Source organism: Leptinotarsa decemlineata, unplaced genomic scaffold (genome assembly GCF_025532065.1).
Source record: "Leptinotarsa decemlineata unplaced genomic scaffold, Ldec_3_MD MMD2_tig00000199_RagTag_RagTag, whole genome shotgun sequence".
Taxonomy (NCBI): domain Eukaryota; kingdom Metazoa; phylum Arthropoda; class Insecta; order Coleoptera; family Chrysomelidae; genus Leptinotarsa; species Leptinotarsa decemlineata.
Genome location: NW_027412544.1, coordinates 15,346,573 through 15,367,532, shown reverse-complemented (window position 1 = coordinate 15,367,532; position 20,960 = coordinate 15,346,573). Strand labels below are relative to the sequence as shown.

The 20,960-nt window shown below is 33.0% G+C and overlaps 1 protein-coding gene across 3 annotated transcripts in view; it reads left to right on the top strand.

Annotated features, from left to right (window-relative positions):
• The window catches only part of GAPcenA (GTPase activating protein and centrosome-associated), a 37,960-nt gene that overhangs the window by 15,276 nt on the left and 1,724 nt on the right, over positions 1-20,960 (top strand). For all 3 annotated transcript variants that reach the window (XM_023162432.2, XM_023162433.2, XM_023162431.2), the window contains exons 7-13: positions 6,195-6,360; positions 6,414-6,655; positions 6,705-6,893; positions 6,950-7,261; positions 7,317-7,491; positions 12,217-12,467; positions 14,090-14,257. In XM_023162432.2, the coding sequence (XP_023018200.1) occupies positions 6,195-6,360; positions 6,414-6,655; positions 6,705-6,893; positions 6,950-7,261; positions 7,317-7,491; positions 12,217-12,467; positions 14,090-14,257 (1,503 nt within the window). The remainder of the gene's footprint in view (positions 1-6,194; positions 6,361-6,413; positions 6,656-6,704; positions 6,894-6,949; positions 7,262-7,316; positions 7,492-12,216; positions 12,468-14,089; positions 14,258-20,960) is intronic.

The window sequence follows — 20,960 nt, the reverse complement described above, 5'->3', positions numbered from 1 at the left end:
ATTTGAACAAGCACTCCAATCATCATCCGCGACAGAAAAGATGGGTTATTAGGAATGGTTGAAAGTACAAGATGTATCTGCGAACCAGAAGGGCTAAAAGAGGAAATGTGTCGTGCGTTTCTGAGTATCAGACATAACAAGGCCAAAATCGTTCGAGCCTTATGACCCGTACAGAAACACACCACAGTAACACTGGAGCGAACGGCCAATAGAAGAACTGTTCTGCCCTATATATAACCGATGTGATGGACCGAACTGGAAGGATTCTCAAAAACATGGAGTTAGGTTAATTTCTAGCATACAAGAACAATAAACAATAGTCTCAGGTCAGCTAAAGACCTTAAGGATCCGTTAAGTACCCCAAGAGTATACCGAATCCTGAGTATGCAGTGAACATACCAACTCCCCCATTAGAAGGCCCATTCTATGTAATATACGGAACATTCTAATGATAACTGAGGAACCCTCATTTATCTTGAATGTACAGAATTTGAGTTTTCTGTCGATTGCATAGATGCCGTCTTCTTAGGGAAAGAGGGCATGCTCTTTTATTGATCAAATAATATGAACAATGACGAATGTTTAATAGTTGAAAATTTTCAATTTGTGGTATTAATTTCAATCCCTTCAGCAATAATTTTCATATTCATACAGGGTGTCCCTGGACTTCCTCTTTTCCTCTCGGGAATGTATAGATGGGGTCAAAATATCACCAGTACTTCAAGTACTTCAGTACTTCAGTACTTCAGTACTTCAGTACTTCAAGTTACGGGCCCTCGAAGTTACAAAATGAAAAATGTTTTTCTTTGATAACTTTTCAAGTGAATATTCAAAATCATCCAAATTTTGGTAATTGACTAAACAAATGAATTCCGTCGATGAGCTTTCATGCAGGAGTCAGTTGTTTTGCTACAAAGTCAGGAACGGACTACCCCCGATGGTCCACACCCCAAAACTTTGAAATGACAGATATTTTTCAATATTTTTCAACAAAATAAGGTTACTTGGACAATTTTATGAATAAAAGTACTCGTGTGGAAAGTCGATCGGAGCAACGAGTCTTGATAAAAATGTAGTTCTACTCGACGACATCAAACCCGCTCGTCCACCATTATTTGAAATGAATAATTATCAAAGCAGAAATAATAATGATAATGTTAATTCAACAACATTTATAACAGGAATAATACAAAGTATGCTAAAATGAAGTCGTAAACAAAAAGTACAGTACCTATATGGAAGTTTAAGTCACAATTGTGATAGCAGATATTTTTTCAAAAGAAATATCAAGTTCTGTAGATTCGTGGTGTTTTTAAACTAACAAGCTACTCTACTATGAAATATCGAATTCATTCCATATTTTGTATGTACATAATACGTGTGGAATAATCACGTTTCGTGTTGATCATTTATCTGAATCTCATGAAACTCAACATTCGAATGTTTCAAATTCTTCTTCACAGCTAAACTGTTGAGGAGTTTCACTGATAATTATAATTTTATGGGAGAAATTCTTTAACACGAATCTAAATTTAGCTGAAAAAACGCACATCGGAAAACATATTTACTATACTAATAAAAAGCAAACGAATGAACTACAAAAACGGCTGCACATGATCAGGTGAAAAATATCCAGGGAATAATTATGTTCCATTTCTTTCACAGATGTTGACAAAAAAACCTTTTAGAAAGTTTTGATAAAAAATGAGAAACTGGAATGCGATTTTATTTTGTTGAGTGGTGCGTTGTCATATGACTATCATTGTATTGTCAATATTCTATAGGATATTTTGAATTTTTTTGATATGGCCGAACAGTTTACATTCAATGAATATGCAGATATGCATGTATTTTATGGACGAGCATTTTGTAATGCTGCAGAAGCTCGTCGTCTGTATTCCGAGCATTTTCCCAATCGAACGGTACCGTCAAGAGAAACATTCGAGCGTGTCGATCGCAGCTTGAGGGAGACAGGTATGTAATAATTGATAATTAATTTGAGCACGTTGTTTTATTTCGATATTATTGTAGGTACAGTTTTGCCAAAACGAGGTGGTGAGGGCGCTCCTAGGACTGTACGTACCGTTGTATTGGAGGAAAATATTTTGGAAGCCGTCGCTGATGATTCTTCAATGAGCATCAGAAATCTATTAGAACAGTTCCATACATCCAAGTCCACTATTCATAGAATAAGTAGGGAACAACTGCTCCACCCATTTCACATCCAGAAGGTACATGCCATGACACCTCAAGATTTTCCAGCACGACTGGAATATGCCAATTGGTTCATGGATAGGCAAAGAGAGGAAATGACTTTTATTAATCGAGTTTTATTCACTGATGAAGCAGGTTTCAGTAGAGATGGAGTTATCAACTCTCATAATCTCCATATATGGGCCGAAGAAAATCCCCATGGGATATTGCAAACCAAACACCAACGGAAATTCAACGTGAATGTTTGGGCTGGTATCATAGGAAACCATCTTATAGGACCATTCGTTCTACAGGACCGATTGAATGGAGAACGTTATTTGGAGTTCATTCAGAACGATTTGAATGGACTTTTGGAACATGTTCCATTGCAAACCCGAAGAGATATGTGGTTTATGCATGATGGCGCTCCTCCTCATTTTAATAATAATAATAATAATCTTTATTTGAAATAGGTAATCCTAATCTACATTCACAAAGTATAATCTTATATATAGTAATTAGCAGCTCCTTCGATAGTATTAATATATTTGTTTTGTTTTAAATTTAAACGTACACACTAGGTTTGATTGTGCGATTGTACGTAGTTTGATTGTGCGTGACCATCTGAACCATATTTTCCACAATAGATGGATTGGTAGAGGTGGGCCATATTCATGGCCATCGCGGTCTCCGGATTTAAATCCATTGGATTTCTTTCTGTGGGGGCATCTAAAAAGCCTTCTTTACGCTACACCTATTCACACAAGAGATGCATTGTTGAATAGAATAACATTACATTGTGAAGCCATACGAAACGACCCTGGAATGCTATTTCAAGTACAGAGAGGGTGTCTTCGCAGACTAAGAAAATGTATAGAGAGAGAAGGTGGTCATATCGAGCAGTTTCTGTAGCGGATTATTCATTTCTGTTTGCTCTTGAGGCTCTTGAGTTTCGTTAGTTAAACGTGTTTGCATTATAAAAATTCGTTATGAACATTTTACCTATCATTTCCATTTTCCTTTAAAACTAATATTTTCGAATAATGGTAGACATCTCAGGATAAATGTTGTTGAATTAACGTTATCATTATTATTTCTGCTTTGATAATTATTCATTTCAAATAATGGTGGACGAGCGGGTTTGATGTCGTCGAGTGAAACTACATTTTTATCAAGACTCGTTGCTCCGATCGACTTTCCACACGAGTACTTTTATTCATAAAATTGTCCAAGTAACCTTAATTTGTTGAAAAATATTGAAAAATATTTGTCATTTCAAAGTTTTGGGGTGTGGACCATCGGGGGTAGTCCGTTCCTGACTTTGTAGCAAAACAACTGACTCCTGCATGAAAGCTCATCGAAGGAATTCATTTGTTTAGTCAATTACCAAAATTTGGATGATTTTGAATATTCACTTGAAAAGTTATCAAAGAAAAACATTTTTCATTTTGTAACTTCGAGGGCCCGTTACTTGGTAACGAAGGATTTTAGGAAAAAAAGTTATATGAAGTACTGGTGATATTTTGACCCCATCTATACATTCCCGAGAGGAAAAGAGGAAGTCCAGGGACACCCTGTATATTCATATAGGTGAAATAAAAAATTTAATTTTTTTTTTCATGAAATTCTTCAATGTAGATGTATTCTCTTGACTGCCTCAAAGGAAGCTCTTCATGAAGCAATATAGACAAGAATTCAAGATATATATTTTTTCATCTTTTCAAGTATACTCTATGCCTAGACTAAGACAGATATCACTCTCTAATCAGTATATCATATTCTGCCATTACTCATGTATGTGTGTTTGAAAGTTATTCATAAGAGTACTGGACAGCTGCCCGGTTATTTAGTTACTTCTGGAGGAAAAACATGAATTTTATGGCAGTTTAGTTTGAGCTTTTTTAGGCGTTATTCATCAAATTTTCATCTTTATATGAGTCAAACTGAAAATTGAACCAAATATCATGTTGTTTGTTTCTTCATCAGAGAATGTTGTCACAATTTTACATTTTTTTTTTCAAAAGATACGCTTCCCCACTTGTCCTGAATAGACCATCTTGTTCCATCACGTATTCATGTCTTGGTTTCATAATTCACGGCATCAATATGCATGGGGGAGTGTAGGGGTTCATAAATGCCCTTTCAGGTTTTCAGTCTACCAGAGGTCGGCGAATTGTCTGCAACACACAAAGACTTTTTGGATTAGGCGAGATTTCTCAGTCCGCGATACTTCTTGCTCGCCTCACTAGTGACTTTTTAGCAACCTCTTGCATTCGTTTCCTATGCTGTTTGGTAATTAACAGCACACAATAACTTGAAGTGTTCTGGACACACCCTAGTTCAGCAGCAATTAGACAGATAGTAGGAGTAAAAGACCAGTAGTCTATAACACAATGGATATGAGACACATATTGTCTCGCCGACATGATATTAGCTTTATATCTTGTGTAAGGCAGGGATTATGCCCTTTCGATTCTAAAAGCCATTAGACGGCGTTGTAACTTTGTCAGACGGTTTCGGAAGGACCCTTCCCCGAAATTCCGATAGTGCTGATGGTTCTCCTGCATCAATAACCAGTTACTACTCTCCACAGTGTCATGCAAGTCTTCAATAGGTCCAAAAATAATATGCCCTGAAAAGACGCACTCTGCATTTGTCCGGCCAAGATTTCTGCCTTAGTTCAAGACAGGTAGAGCTCATGTAGTTCGAAGAGGAAATTTTGGTTTTCCACTTTTAGTATTTTTTTTTTGACAATATTCATCTCACCTGGAGTTGAAAACACCACAGCCAATATCGTCTTACTTTGATAATCGATGTAGACTACATTGGGAGCTTGTATTAGCCTGAGAGTGGATGATGAATACTTTCAATAAATTCGGCATTTCTCATTCACCACAATGGATTGAATATCTCCCGGAGTCTGTAACACGGTTGTCTTGTCAATACAATAGAAGTGCCGGAGGTAACCTCTTTACGCATCAGGCGACTATCGTAGAATAAGGTAATGAACACACCATTTTGGCATACCATGATGAACTTCTCATTTTTCGACATCGTCCCTGGCATCCTAGAAAAAGCAATTTCTGATACTTTGATAAGACAAGGTCTTTAATGTAGTAGAAGGAAACCCAATGCATCGGCTTATCCTTGTGTACTGCAGAAGTAAAGTGGTCTCTGCAGTTTTGTTGTGGACCTCTTTCTGAACGGGTTCCAACTTAGTGACAGATTTGTAATCACCTCGTTCTGGGTTGAAAACTAAACCAAAGAGGTATCTATGGTTAGACCCTGTACCCGTCCTGTTCTTGTTCAAAATTGTATCCAAAGATCTTTTTAATCAAGTGCATTTTTATGATGATAATTAAACAATTTTCATGCTATGACCTTTACTCAAAAGGCCTTTTACTGAATAATTTGAGTAAGGTTCATTTTGTGAAAGTTGTTCAATTATTATGATGACTATAGTACAATTCCATTATAGTAGGCACTAAATTCTCAGAAATATTGCATTAAAACGAAAACATTGTTGTCAAGGTTATGATTCTATATATTTTATCACCATTTTTCCTCATCTATTTAGTATAGTTTCCGTTAGTGTTATTAATTTTTATCAAGAAACTGGTAACAATAACGATAACAATATCAATGATAGTGATAGACACTAATAACATGGCTATAACTGGAATTAGGATTCGAATGTTATGGATCACTCCGTTTTATTTTTGGGACCCCGTATATCAGATTCATAATATTTTATTTATAGCTGCTATACTAATTAATGATACATTCCATTATTGTTTTATTGAATGTGTGTCAACTTTTCAATGTCAGTCCATATCATATTCATTTCATATAAACATGTTTATCTGAAAACTTTGTCCATCTGGTTATATGAAAGAAATTATCTATAAATTTTCAGATGTATAATTACAGTATTCATTTTGCATAATAAAGATTAGTTGCTGATGTGGTTCATTCACTACTGTATTCAAGTCTTTATTTAGGTGGTGTCTGATCTAAATGATATACACTATGAAGTTTTAAATATGGAAACTTCTGGAGAATTAGACAGAAATCTATTGAACCTTAATTTGAATCTATCCAGTTTAATACAATCTCCAAGTATAACGTCCATTGATACTTTAACACCTAAAGAGGAATGTAGTTCCGGTAAGGCATCGCTTTCTGACTAGATACCTCTTTCATTGAATATATTTTTCAAGACGGTGACGAACCCTTGCTAAGTGGTACAGGTCTAGTATCCAAAGACTGCTCTGAAATTGTTCTTGAAAATTGGGCAGAAGTTCTTTGTAGATGGAAAACGACCCAACAAAAGCCAAAACAACTAGCCGGTTTAGTGAGATTGGGTATCCCAGAAGCCCTAAGGGGAGAAGTTTGGCAAAGACTAGCAGGAGTTGAAGAAAATACAGATATGATGGAGAATTATCGATTGCTCATAACAAAGGTATGTTTAGCACTTCAATAATTTATTTGTAATGAAAGGAATCGTTTAGGAATCCAGCTGTGAAAATGTTATTCAACGAGATATCGCACGAACTTTTCCGGCCCACGATTTTTTCAAAGAGGCCGGAGGCTTAGGTCAGGATTCTCTCTACAGGGTTAGCAAGGCATACGCCGCCTTTGATTCAGAAGTTGGATATTGTCAGGGTTTGAGCTTTCTAGCAGCAACCCTTTTGTTGCATGTAAGTTCATTTTTTTGTAGCAACCTTTCCTTTTGATTAATTTGATTGGTTTTCAGATGCCTGAAGAACAAGCTTTTTGTGTTTTAGTGAAATTAATGTATGATTATCGACTCAGAGATTTGTACAAGGATGGATTTGATAATTTATATCTGAGGCTGTACCAACTTAATAAACTTATGGAGGAACAACTTACCCCACTATGGCTTCATTTTGCAGAGCATCACATAGAAACTCATATGTTTGCATCCCAATGGTTTTTAACGTTATTTACTGCCAGATTTCCTTTGTACTTCGTTTTTCACATCATCGATGTTTTTCTTCTTCAAGGAATTGATACACTCTTTCAAATTGCTCTTGCTTTGTTAATGGTAATTATATTCCAAGATACGGGTGTACATTCATTTGATGATTACTTTATTGTAGTTGTGCAAGAAAGATCTTATGCAATTGGATTTTGAAGGTATATTAAAATACTTCAGGGTGTCTTTACCTAAAAAATGTCGCACTGAAGAATCTGCTAAACAACTTATCAAATCAGCCTGTAGTCTGAAAGTCAAGAAATTGAAAAAATATGAAGCTGATTTCATAGCATTGAAAGGTGAGAAAAATTGCTAAGCAAATTATTGACTATAGAAAAAACGTCTCAAAGCTGTTGAGAGAACTATACTTCCTACTGGATATGAAGTTGTTAATGTGCGCAATAATTAAATAGATATTTAATATTTGACGGACGTTGCTAATACTTGATGAAAATCTATTGTGAACTTTTTTAAATGAATCAATTACAAGATTGAATTCAGTCATGAGTTTGAAGTTTTGGGTATAGGAGAGAAAGATATGAATGTAATCTTTTGGAATGCCCAGAATTCTAATAGGTTAATTGAACAAATGCTCCTTAACTAGTTATAACTGAATAATTCACTTCCATTAATTTTGTTTTTCAATAATAAAATTGGTAATTAATTGGTATAACTCATTCTTATACATTTCAATTTATTACTTATCAGAGTCAATTTGTTTGTGAAAATTATTAAAATTCAATGAGGAATTCGAAAGTGCAGCTGCAGAAGTAGATTGAAATAGAATAGTTTGGAGATCAATTTGAGATATTTTTTAAAGGTTTTGTTCAATTCAATGATTTACCTGTTTCAATTAAATCTACCCTATCATTAAAGATTTTCAAGAGCGAACTGTTAAAATATATTCTTGATGGAAATTGAAAAATTCCTTTTTGTTCAGTTTAAATTATGTATGTATATAAAGTTGTATTATTTATATACATTTTGTTGATTATATTATATTTTAAGTCAGCTAACCTGTATATTAGGGAATCCTAATTCAATAAATAAATTCAATAAAAAAAATATAATGGTTTACAAAAATGCCAGGGCATAATATTGCAAACAGCTATAGTTCGTAACACCAAAGACAAAAGAGTGATTGAAAAAGAAACAGATTCAGTAGATTACATGAACAAGTAATTTGGAAAAAATGGCAACGATAGTATTCATTAATTGATTTCATGAAATATTATGGAAGGAAGAGCAAAAAAACAGGAAGATTAAAAGAGAATGTTAAAGGCTCAGATTTCCATTATTTAAAGTTGTTGGCAGATTTTAAATCTATGATAAGATAAAATGAAATACTAAATATTGAATATACTAGAAGTGGTCAGTAAAAAAATGTTCGTATGAATTAGTTATAAAAGAAAATGAAAAAAAAAAAAACAATGAGTATGATATCCACAAATATAATAACGTTATTGAAGTAACACGTTATTGTGTGATTTTCACTGAACATTTCACAAATGGATAGATAGATCTTTAATAAAATAGGATAGCCTAATATACAAATAAGCTAGAAAGTATAAAGTAAAAATGGTATGTGATACATAGAGAAATGGCTTGAAATATATAACAAACACAAGTTCAATGAAATATTTCTAAAAACATTTCTACAAACATAATAATAGTAATAGGAGTATCTCGACGGCACTTCAAAATGATCCTTTCACCAGGATTCTGAAGTTTTTGGAGTTGAGACAATTTATTCTGATTGAATAGATTGAATAGATATAGAGGAACAGTAGTCAAAGTGTGGCTGAACAATTGAGTTGTAAACTGTGATACTCGACTTGGTTGAAATATTCTTGGCAAATCTAGAAAAAAAGAATAATAGAATAAGAATAACCACAACACATGTTTCGCTATACAATACCTTCATCAGTTACTATTTATGAGTATGAACTGTTGAGTGCAAATCTCACAGTAAGGTGTAACATGGATAGGATATGGATTTTCATCAAGTATCGGACAATTCCATCACAAAATAAAATAAATTATTTTAATTTGAAATGGAAAGTAAATAAAAAATGGTCGAAACCAGAACCCAAAAACCAAGTATTCATCTGTTTCAATCCGTGATAGGTCTTATCAGTGGTGCTAAGCTGAACCACAAATGGATTTTTGGACTCAACTGTCCGTAAAGGACGAACTTAAGGCGTCCCTTACAAAAACGCCAACAATCTGTGTACCATGACAATAAATTCAGTAGACAATCCCCAATAGAATATGGAGTACCACAAGGCAGTATTCTTGGACCCTTGCTGTTTCTTATATATATATATAAACGATTTGCCCTCTTCAATTAATATGAAGACTATCTTATATGCCGACGACACAACATTTTATACGAGTGTAAGACAAGGAGAGGAAACCACCGTTATCCAGGACATAACTGAGTCAGCTAATGATTGGTTCAACGCAAATAAATTACAAATCAATAAAGCGAAAACAGCTTCTATGATATTCTCAAACCAAGTCAATGATGCTCAGTCGTTAAAGTTTTTAGGAATCCCCTTGGACAGCAACTTGTCGTGGAAAACTCACACAGACAATCTTTCGAGTAGGTTATCCAAGGCCATTTATGCTATTAGACAAGTTAAAATTAATTTAGGTAGGGAAGCGGCTATCATGACATACCATTCACTATTTCATAATGTTATGACATATGGATTATTAAATTGGGGACACTCTATCTACTTACAGCCTATTTTTTTACTCCAAAAAAGAGCAATTAGAGCAATTGTAGGTTTAAACAGATTGGAAAGTTGTAAGCCGTGGTTTGTACAGCTAGGTATTTTGACGTTACCTTCATCAGTCATATATACTAACTTGGTATTCATAAAAAAAAATATCAGCAACTATCAGACACTTAGTGATAATCATAATTATAATACAAGAAATAGAGACAACCTGCTGATTCCACAACATAAATTAGCAAGTACTAGTCGCAATTATCTAGGAATGAGACTGTTCAATAAATTAACTATTGAAATGAAAGATACACACCTGGAAATATTCAAAAAGAAACTGAAGAGTATATTGTTGAGGAAAGCCTACTACGAAGTAAATGATTTCGAATTGTCCTAAGTTAATTTGAATTACAATTCCTGTTATTTTTTCATTCTTTTGGTTAAATTTGTTTCAAATTATTACATAATACTCCTAACTCTTATTTATAAATATGACTTACAGATTTGTTAATAATCTATATGGACCTTAATATGTTTATGTTTCACTTTTAAATTTTGTTTCATATGTCATGTGTTAGTAATCATGTTGTAATTTTACAATGTAAATGCTTTATAATTTACAATTTTATATATGTCATATATGTGTATTTTATGTGACTTGTCCAGACACCATGGTGTACTTGTGACCAATAAAAAAACTAAACTAAACCAAACAATAGGACCGACATGAGACTCGATCCACGAATATCAAAGATAAAAGAGGCTTCATACTTAGATCAAGGCTGTGCATGGTAAAAACTCGATGGAATTGATTTGACCGATCTGACTTTATCTTATTAATACAATACTAAAAGCAAATACTTTTCCCAAACACCATAACTGCAATAATATTCATCAACTAAGTTGGCGTATTAAGTAATCGTAATGAGTGTTGTATTTCACTAGAAGTTATAACATGAACCTTAGTGATTTTTTTAAAACGTCAACTATGATAAATCACCCAACCACAAGGAAGTGGTTTAGTAAATAATTTGAATCATATAAAAACGTAACATGTTTCTATGATCGCAATAACCCCATTTTACAACAGAGTTTTGCTATATTTGTCGAGAATTTTTTCAACAAAAAACTGCTTTCAACATATCTTCTCCAACCGAAGTTACCCGGGTAAAGAAAATCAACCCAAACAGAAACAACTTTAGAAGTTTATATTTTTCTTTCAGCATGCAAGATGTAATTTTCTTTGGCTTCTTTTTCTTTTGAAAGGCATTCAAGAGAAGTCATCGTTTTTGAATTTTTCGAGTTGGATTTTTTATTTTCATGAACACTTTAAATAAATGGTCAGTACTTTTCTCCGATTCTGTTTCCATTATCTCAATTCTAGTATCTCTTTTCTCTACTTGCTTTTTCAAGTTTTTGATAGCTACTTCCATTTTACTCTTTCTCTAATTTCTTTTCGTCCGGTTGAGACATCTGAAGTACTATACCTTTGAATGTAAAAAAATATATTTTACAGACTATATGTTTGTAGGTTTCCTATTTCGATAAACTGTCAACTTTTGAAAATTAGTAAAAGCATAGTGAAAATATTGGTTTTCAAGAGCTCTAATGAAATCGTTGCGAGTTTCTTTATGCTGATGAAAGTTGTTAAGTGTATGATTTATTATAGAACTGGCAAAGTGGCAAACAATATTCATAAGTACTAATTTGTAAGTGTTGTTTTTGTTTGAAATTTTCCACGATGAAAACTGACAACAATTTGAAATGTTTTTGTATGGTTTCACTTAAGGGAAGTGTTTAGAATATTATGGCAAAAAAGGTGAAAAAAATTATTACTCAGTAACACATTTGAATAAATAACATATTTATCATCTCCCTAATTAAAAAAAAATACAGTTTTTGAAGATTTCAGACACTAACTTCGTTCACTACAGTGAATCATGCACTTCTGCAATTTATTGACAAATGTAAATTTGGATACAAATTGAAATAATATTTTAAACTTTTATGTTTGTAAGTTATTTGTATTCTAGGCCTAGATCTTAACTAATCTCAAGAGTAATTTACATTGTACTAGCTTTATCAAGGAGAACATTGTTCTTCTGATAATAAAGCATATCTTGATTGATTGATTGATATTGTTTAGATCCAAGTGCTAGAACTCATACACTCATTCACGTTTTACTTATCGTTCTTTATTGAGGAGTTATCACATAGTTTGAAGCTATTGTAAATGCTGAACTGTATGTGCTCCTCTAGATAACTAAGAAATTATCAATTTGGATTCAGAGGCGGCCTTCAACGCTGAAAAAGAGGCCAATGAGGTAGAGCAACTTAGAGCAGACATTGCAAGGTATGAGGAAGAACGCAAATTGATGATGGACGAAATAACACAGTTGAAGGATATGCTGAAAAGAGAAGTTAATCAGGCAGAAGTTGACAAAAGAAATAATATGACAATTATTACTGATTATCAGATGATCAGGCAACGGCTGGAGTCACAGTTGCAAGTTAGGAAAACCGAATTGGATAACTTGAAGGTAAGATTTTTTTCAGTAAAGAGTGGTGTTCTTCCACTTGACTTAAAATATGTCAAAAGCAGAAAGTAAGTAAAATCTTGCTGTGGCAGAATGATTTATCCAATAAAATTGAACTTATTAAGAATTCTTTGTGGTCAACGATACCTGAGCTCAAAAGTGCTACATTCATGATCTAATACCAGACAGTATTCTTGTAATGTGACATAGAACTAATCAATAATACTCGGCTGGGTCATGGATGCAAAGTTTTAAATCGACTGTCATCGATGAGAACAATTCCCTGTATAAAGATGCAGGCAATGCAACAAAGGGGTAGAGCTAGTTCGTCATGTTTTGTGAAAATATGAGTCACTGGATCACTTGAGACAACCATTTTGTGTGTGTTTGAATGTGTTTTTTTCTTAACCAGTTTCTTAACCAAAAATGAATGAGGTTTTATCTTTTCCTATTCCTAGAACGTGTACATTCCAAATTATGTATAAATTATTACAAATAACAATTGTCATAATGGCTCCCAAGCAATAAAAAAGAAGTGGTGGGTTTCTGCAGATTTCACAGCAAACAGTCAACTAGATGATATCAGATCCCAAACTTGTTGCATTCATTTGATTTCCGAACAGAGCTGGTCTTTTTGAAAAGATAAGATGAATCAGTTCAAATCTGAAAATAATCCTATATATTATCTGGTTCTAACGAAACTGGTGAGCAAAAAACAAAAGCATTAGAAATATATTTACATGTAGGTGGTTGAACATACGTTTTTTAGTCCTTGGACAATCTTAATTTGAATACTGTCAAAAGTTAGTGCATTTTCATTAACCATATTAGATGCACTTCAAAGAGTTTTTAGTCAAATAACATAGGATAGAACAGAAAATTTCATATTCGTTTTAGAATTCAATACCTTTGTTTTGACAAAAGCAATAAAACTTGATGTAACAATTGAATCACATCTCCATAACTTTTTTCAAATCGAAGCATATTTGTAAAATCTGATTGACCAAAACCGACAGAAAATTGATAGGAGTTGCTTGCAAAATGTTGAAAGCAACCGGGAATATGCCAAGGTAAACAGAAATTGAACTGGGGAATTTTCATACCAACTAGAATCCAGTATTCAGTATATTGTGTATTCAAATCTGTCATTCAAAAGAAATTGAACTAATATTTTTGAACAATTTTTAAGTGCAATCTACGATTTATTGTGGGACTTCAGAAAAGGAACACAGATGATTTTCGAAAGATTTCTGTGTGTACGATAATATAGAATAATCATGGTGTCCTTAGGCTCATTATTCTCATTTTTGTTCATTATTTTTACATTCAGTAATCAATATGCAATATTATTGTTCTTTTCAACAGTTCAAGAGTTTAGTAGAGAAATAGAAAGTATTGCCTACTCATCTAACACCATCTACAATACATTGTCAGCCGGAAAATAGCTGTCACACAGTTATCTCTGGTCGTGAAAGTTTACATTCATTGAATCTATTGTTCATTAATTTTTCACACAACTGGATACCCTGAAAAAAGTGAAAATTTGTTATTTATTGCCCCTTTCTTTGATTCTGCTTTTAGATTATATTTTTATTTTTACCAAATTACCTTCCCATCTTTTTTAGTCACTAGTATCAAGATGTGAGAGGTGTTCTGCCGCTTTCACAAAGTACAACCCAGAATTGACATTAGCAACAGAAGATCAAATGAATGAGACTGAACGAATAAGAGAGTTGGAACTTGAGTTGGCTCAAACTAAACTTGCACATGTCGAGGCTGAGTGTAGAAATCAGGTAATATCGACTTGAATTTTGTCAACATGCATAAATGCTGTACATCTGTAGTTTCTTGTACATCTCGATTTGTTTACAATTTTGTCAAAAAACATTCGACATGTGGCTGTCTTGATACAATTAGATAAATAGAAATTCAAATACACGTCTTTTGAAAAACTTTGTGAAAATCTTTGAATATTAATCAAAAGTCAAGTCATTAACTCAGTTAATGATTAGTAGATCACAATTTCGTAAATAAGGGGATCTAGAGGATTTCATAATGAAGAACAGCTATTCTATACAGAAATTAGTTTATTGTAATGATATTGAAACTGATTTTCTCCTAATTGTTGTCTGTAGAACAGATTGATATGAACTCATTCATTATTGTTTGTGATTTATTATATTAACTGAAATGAATTTTTTGTCAATACTGTTGAAAATTTTGTATTCCACAATTAAGGTAGAGTAACTGAGATAAACAATTTTATGTTGGCTGTATATTTTTGGGTCAGTAGTATTTGTTTTTCTTTTACTTTGAATAAAAAATATCAGAAAGGAAATATATTTTGATAAAAGCAAAAATACATAAATAAATCATATAGCAACATAAGCGCTAACAGTATGAAAAATTTGGTTCAAATGACGGTTGGCTACCTTTGAAAAGCGAAATTTTGATGCGAGTGAAGATGTATGACAAAGAGTTCCAAACGAACTGTCCTGTATGATAGAAGAGGACGCAGCTGCACGAGTTGCGTCCTTGTGTTTAGTTACTCCAAAATAATCTAGTCTATCGTTATCTTTTTCAATTACACGGACAAATAGCATGCACATTCTTTCACCCGAGGGACACACCGCGTCTAGCCGCAATGTTACGAACTCTTCTGTTCTACGTGACGGTTCGCTCGGAGCTTTTTTCAAAGCTGGCCAACCGTCATTCAGACAAAATTTTTCGCAAACACAACTTTATCATTGTGTTGCAATAAAAAGCACTTAAATTGAAGGGGTTATATTTTTAGGAGTGATTAATTTTTGGGAAAGAAAATTTTTGGCTTTCTACTACTCCATCTTGATACAAAAAACAAGGATGAGGGAATCTTCCAAGGAAAGGAAGGAAGTAATCAATTTTAAAATAAGTAACTCTATACATGGATGTGTAGATCATGCAAAGAAGTAACTTTCAGACACAAGCTGAAACAAAGTCCTCCTGAAACAGCTACTTTCATATAAACATTGAATTACTTGAAAAAAAAATTCTTTCGAAACAAATACTTCTATATGAACACTGAATTATACAGAAGATACTTTTCTCTACTCAGTTTGTATTTCAAACATTCGTTGTGGAATAAAAATCAGATATCATTCACATGAGTTCTACTTTAAATGAATGGTAATAAATTGCACTCACATGGAACACTGTCACCCCCACTGGTATACACCGATGTTTCGCCTTGGAAGATTCCCTCATCCTTGTTTTTTGTATCAAGATGGAGTAGTAGAAAGCCAAAAACTTTCTTTCCCAAAAAAGCACTTATTTTGATAAAAGATTTATTTATTTAATAGATGATTGTAGATTACTAGTTTCGACTAATCTGTTTATTCCTGCCATCCCAATAGTTATGGCAGAAAAAAATAGCCAACCAACTTTTGAAAATTCTATGGGCATCTGTTAGTATAAAATTTGTTCATTAAACAGATAAGTGTAATCATTGAAAAATTCATTTTTGACCTTTTAATTGATCATAGTCTGGCCGAGATTTTTTCAGCCAACCTACTCGCAATTTATTTTTTAACATGCTAATACATTTCATATAAAATACTTTTTATCAGATTAAATATATGGGAGAAGGTCGTCTCTAATTCGGATTGTAAACTATAATGAAATATGAAAATACACAATATAATAGACAAATATTACATTATGATGCACTGTTTGGAACCTTTGGTGTAGTAATGAAAATTACTGGAGTTTTTTCCCAACACCAAATCGTTATTTTTAACACCTCGACACGTGTTTCGATCACCAAGTGATCATCTTGGTGTTGGGAGAAAACTCCAGTAAATTGATTCTTTCCCTAATTCACTTACAACAAATATTAAATGAATTTCAATTAGCCTATTTGGATTTTATAGAAAAACACCATATTCAATATGGCACTAAATTGAAGAAAATATGTCTAGAATGAAGTATAGTCAAAACTAAGAAGTTTCATATAAGTTTTGTCTTATTTTGCAACAGTGTAGTGATTTGCAATAAAAAAATGATCATCTTGTGCAGCTAAAGTTTTGCATATAAGTTAATAAAAATTCAATTTAGGAAAACTATTTCCAATATATTTTTTACTTTACCAGTGACATAGTATATGGACAGGAACACTTTATTGCTGTATTGATGATATATCCATGTAACATAATGTAGTGTAATGATTCACTTAAAACCTTGCACTCTTCAAATATTTGACAGATGAATCATTAGAGATTTCGAGACCATTAGAATGAATGAATATTTTCCTGACAAAAATTTATTGACTATATGAGCAAGAGGCGAATTTATTTTCTTACAAATCTTACTGGTTGTTTTGATTATATACTATATATTAAACATTTATTCATTACCAAGAAACTACAATGGTTTGTACAGGAAATCCAAATAAGCGCAAAAGAGTTGGTAAAAGCAATAGAGTTTACAGGAGATGAAAAAAATTAAATAATGCGATTTCTCCCCTTTTTTATCTGAGGAATAATATGTCGGACAATATTATCACAGCCAAAAATATCTTAGTAAAAATCTCAATACAAAAAGGTGTTGAATAATGATAAAAACGAACTACATACTCACATAAATAATATAGACGGTACAACACGAGCAACAGTCAATTACAGTATTAATATACGGCGATCAACGAGGCAAATACATAAAACGCCGAAACTCATTAAAAATGTTTTTCTATGAGATTTCATTTGGTGATTGTTTGTAGCTGAGTTCTCTTACAAAAATACTTTTCTCACCGGGTTTTAAATCTGTAATGAAATGTTTTGTTGCATTGAACAGGAAAGGTTTTCTCTGATTTTCTCTTTAATGTTATTATGACATATGACACATTATTTGGAGATGTTGGTTATTGATATTGACATACATCCTTTTTTTGCACTAAAGCATCTAAATAGTATAAACCAAAGGGGAAAAATAATAGCTAATAACAATACTTCATTTGTAAATTAAATCATCATGAAAAGAATGGTACTCTCGCGGAATAAATGTTTCTGTTCTTTTTGTCAATGGGACAGTGTCCAGAGTGATGCAGCAATTCCGCCAATTTAAGAGCACATGTTTTCTTTGAAAGACAATTTGTAATTCATTTCTTCCTTCGGTGTATACTGAAGGCCAACCAAGTTATTAACACATGTGTCCTGTTTTCAACTTCCGGACCTGATTCTTCTGAAAGGAACAATTTTAAAAAGTCTGTGGTGAAGCCACAGTTCTTGTTATGTTCAATTTAACTGCTGGCAAATACACTTCTGTTTCTTAGTTTTTTTTCCAATAATTTCGTGGATGGAGTCGGCCTTCATCTAACGTGGCTGATCTCCAACCATTCCTATTCAATTGTTACTCCCTCTTACACACTCATGTCTAATAATGATTGGATCATTTTGGCATTTCGATTCTGGTTTGGTTTGTGCTCAGAAAGCTGGCTTTTCTAATATTTAATGGTAATTGAGCAGAAAAAGTTAATCTCTAACCCACCACCAGCCATCCACTTTTTATTTGTCGTATCGAAATATGTGAGATAATGGACTTTTATTTCAATTTTGTAATAGTAAGCGGTCACGTTCAAGTGAGGATAAAGCAATAATGTTTACAGATCAACAGTGAAGCCTTATCCATAATAATAATTATACAATTCTCACACTATAAATTATATTTAAGAAGCGTTTGTTTTGCCAGAATTAATCATACACCTAATTAAGTTTTGGCTGGAAATGCCAATATTTAAATGTCAACATATTTATAAATTAAGTGATTTCCTAGAAGTAATATTAATACCAGGATTAATCATTTATCTAATCAAGTTTTGCAATTATCTATTGCCATATGAGACATTGTAGAATAGTTTGATGTACTAGTGTGACTGATGAAGCTACCGAGTAGCAAAACGTGTCTTGAATAAAATTTATAGTGTTTGAACTGTATAATTACCATCGAAAATGTTAATAATTTTCATCAAGTAATGGGTCAGTGTTTCATAAATAGAGCATAAGGTCTTGTTTTCTTCTCAGGTAACTTTTTCTCTCTAACTTATCTTTTCGTGCTAATCGTTTCTTCTCAATGTGTTTATTTTAATATTCATCACTCAGTTGGCAACACTTTTTTTAGGTTTGTAGATATCCAAGGTCATTTTTATAATGGTACATTAGAATGTACCCTTTGAAAAAGACATCTCATTTTCTTCCTTTCACTTTTCCATTAAATGGCTTTGCATCTCCCTGGAGCTGGCCCAGTTTTGCTCAAAGTATAATTCATATAAAGAAACCCTGCAGTAGTGAGTTTCAATTTTTGGGAGTGCCTTTATAAATTCTTCAAAATATTTCAAAGCTTTTGGATCTTCTTTCACTGATTGGGAAATATCTGTGGTAAGTAAAGTAAATGAAAGTCGTCATCTGTAAGTGAAGCACGTTTGAGTCTCTACCTTGGTCCACCTAATTTCTGAAATTTAGAAGTAGTTTTGGAGCGGTCTGTTCATAATTTTCAAAACAAATGTAACTTTTTTCTTCTAGCCTCAGTTGCGTGTTAAGCTCTGTATTCCATAGATTTACATTACTGATTCTTTAGCGTTTTCTTGATAGGTGAAATGTCAGGAGCAGACAAATCTGTAGAAAGACCCCTTGGAAGTCTTGAGTTTCCATCTTTGGAAATAGGTGAGAAGGAAGGCTGATGATAGACTTCGTTAAATCCATCACTAAGGTCGGAATATTCGGGATGTAGTTTTTCTTCAGATCCTGTATTGTTCATCACAGCCCCTTCAAATATTCCATATTATTGCCTATTGCAACTATAAAAAGTTTAGGTATATGATGTAAGCAGATAGGTACATAGATTAGTTTCCACTGAAGTCTAAAAGGATAATTATGCATTATTTTATGCACACAGGTACTTATCATGTAACTTATATGTTTTAAAGTTTCTTATTGTTGTTAGTTTCTTCCTCAATCTCAAAAATTTACAAAACTGAATCAAGTTTTGCGATTATTACACTTCAGCAGATTCTGTATTGGTTTACTTTTGTTCCATTTTCACATTATGGAAAATTATGAATTCGAAAAGGGTTAAGAAACACTGACTGAATCAAGTTTTGCCATTATTACACTTCAGCAGATTCTGTATTGGTTTACTTTTGTTCCATTTTCACTTTATGGAAAATTATGAACTCGAAAAGGGTTAAGAAACACTGACTCTTTCGCAAAAAATGTCTCTTAAGTATATGCTATACAGTATTCAAATACCTGCATCGAACTGCAAAAAACATGCGTAATGCAAAAATAATATGGGGAATATTGAACCGAATAGAAATAAAATAGACTGAATTCAATGGACGTAAGAATTAAATGTTATTGTCATTGATAAATATATATCAAGTGAGTAAAATGTATCATTTAGGGGATTGAGTATGAGAATAAATCTATTGAAGACAATAATTTAATATTTCAATAAATTGATGGATGTAGCCGTTACTACGTGGTAGGAGATCATAGTGAAGAAAAGAGAATTGAAACTTTCTATGTTTTTACCACTTTTATTTGTAACTAACATTACTGCAGTTTCATCCTATAAGGACATTTTCAAACTTTCAAATTACACCAAAATCGCTTTTTTTCAGTCATTAAGTAGGTAGGAGGTTAAGTAGGTGGGTTATATAAAGCACAAATTGTAATTGTTTTATTACGTGTCCATTTAATATGTTTAACTAGCTATCGTACGAATGACAACCCTCAGAAGTCGAAACTTATGCGAGCTTAGGACTAACGAGGTCTTACCTTTTAACGTGTGATTTCTAACACGGGTTGGACAATAGCATGTGAAAATCGAGCGTTCAGCCTGGGGATTGAACCATCTACACACACATCGGCCGATTGACTGAGTGAACAAAGCACCCACGTCGAACCTTTTTAAAATTCTATTTATTTGACAATTCTAATCAAAATCTTCTTTCTAACAAATTTAATTTAACTCTGAAAATATTTTCAGACATCACATAAACTAAATAGAGCGGTGAATTGTCGCAGTGGTAATGCACCTCAGAAGGTCGTGAGTTCAATCTCAACCTCGACCAGATATTTTTCTCTAGAGAATTTATCTAGTTGAAGCTGGGATGATTCTGCAACGTTACATGGCTAACGGATTGCGAATAGATATGATGCTCCCTAGGTGGCTCGGAGAGTTGTTAACGGTGCTACCCAGGACACGAGGCTAATGACCTAAGTAGTCGATGCCGATGACACCCCAAAAAAAAACTAAATAGAAAACCTATATATAGAGGGAATAATAAAAACATACATTCTGAATCTAACATTGTGTAAATTCTAGGTTTGTAAATGTTTATAAGTTGAAGAATATGGGAAAGGTTTTGGCTTTTTACTTCTTCATCTTTATACAAAAAATGTGCAATGAATTTTTATTATTATTTGATAAATGGAATTTGGAACGTCTGGCGTGAAATGAATC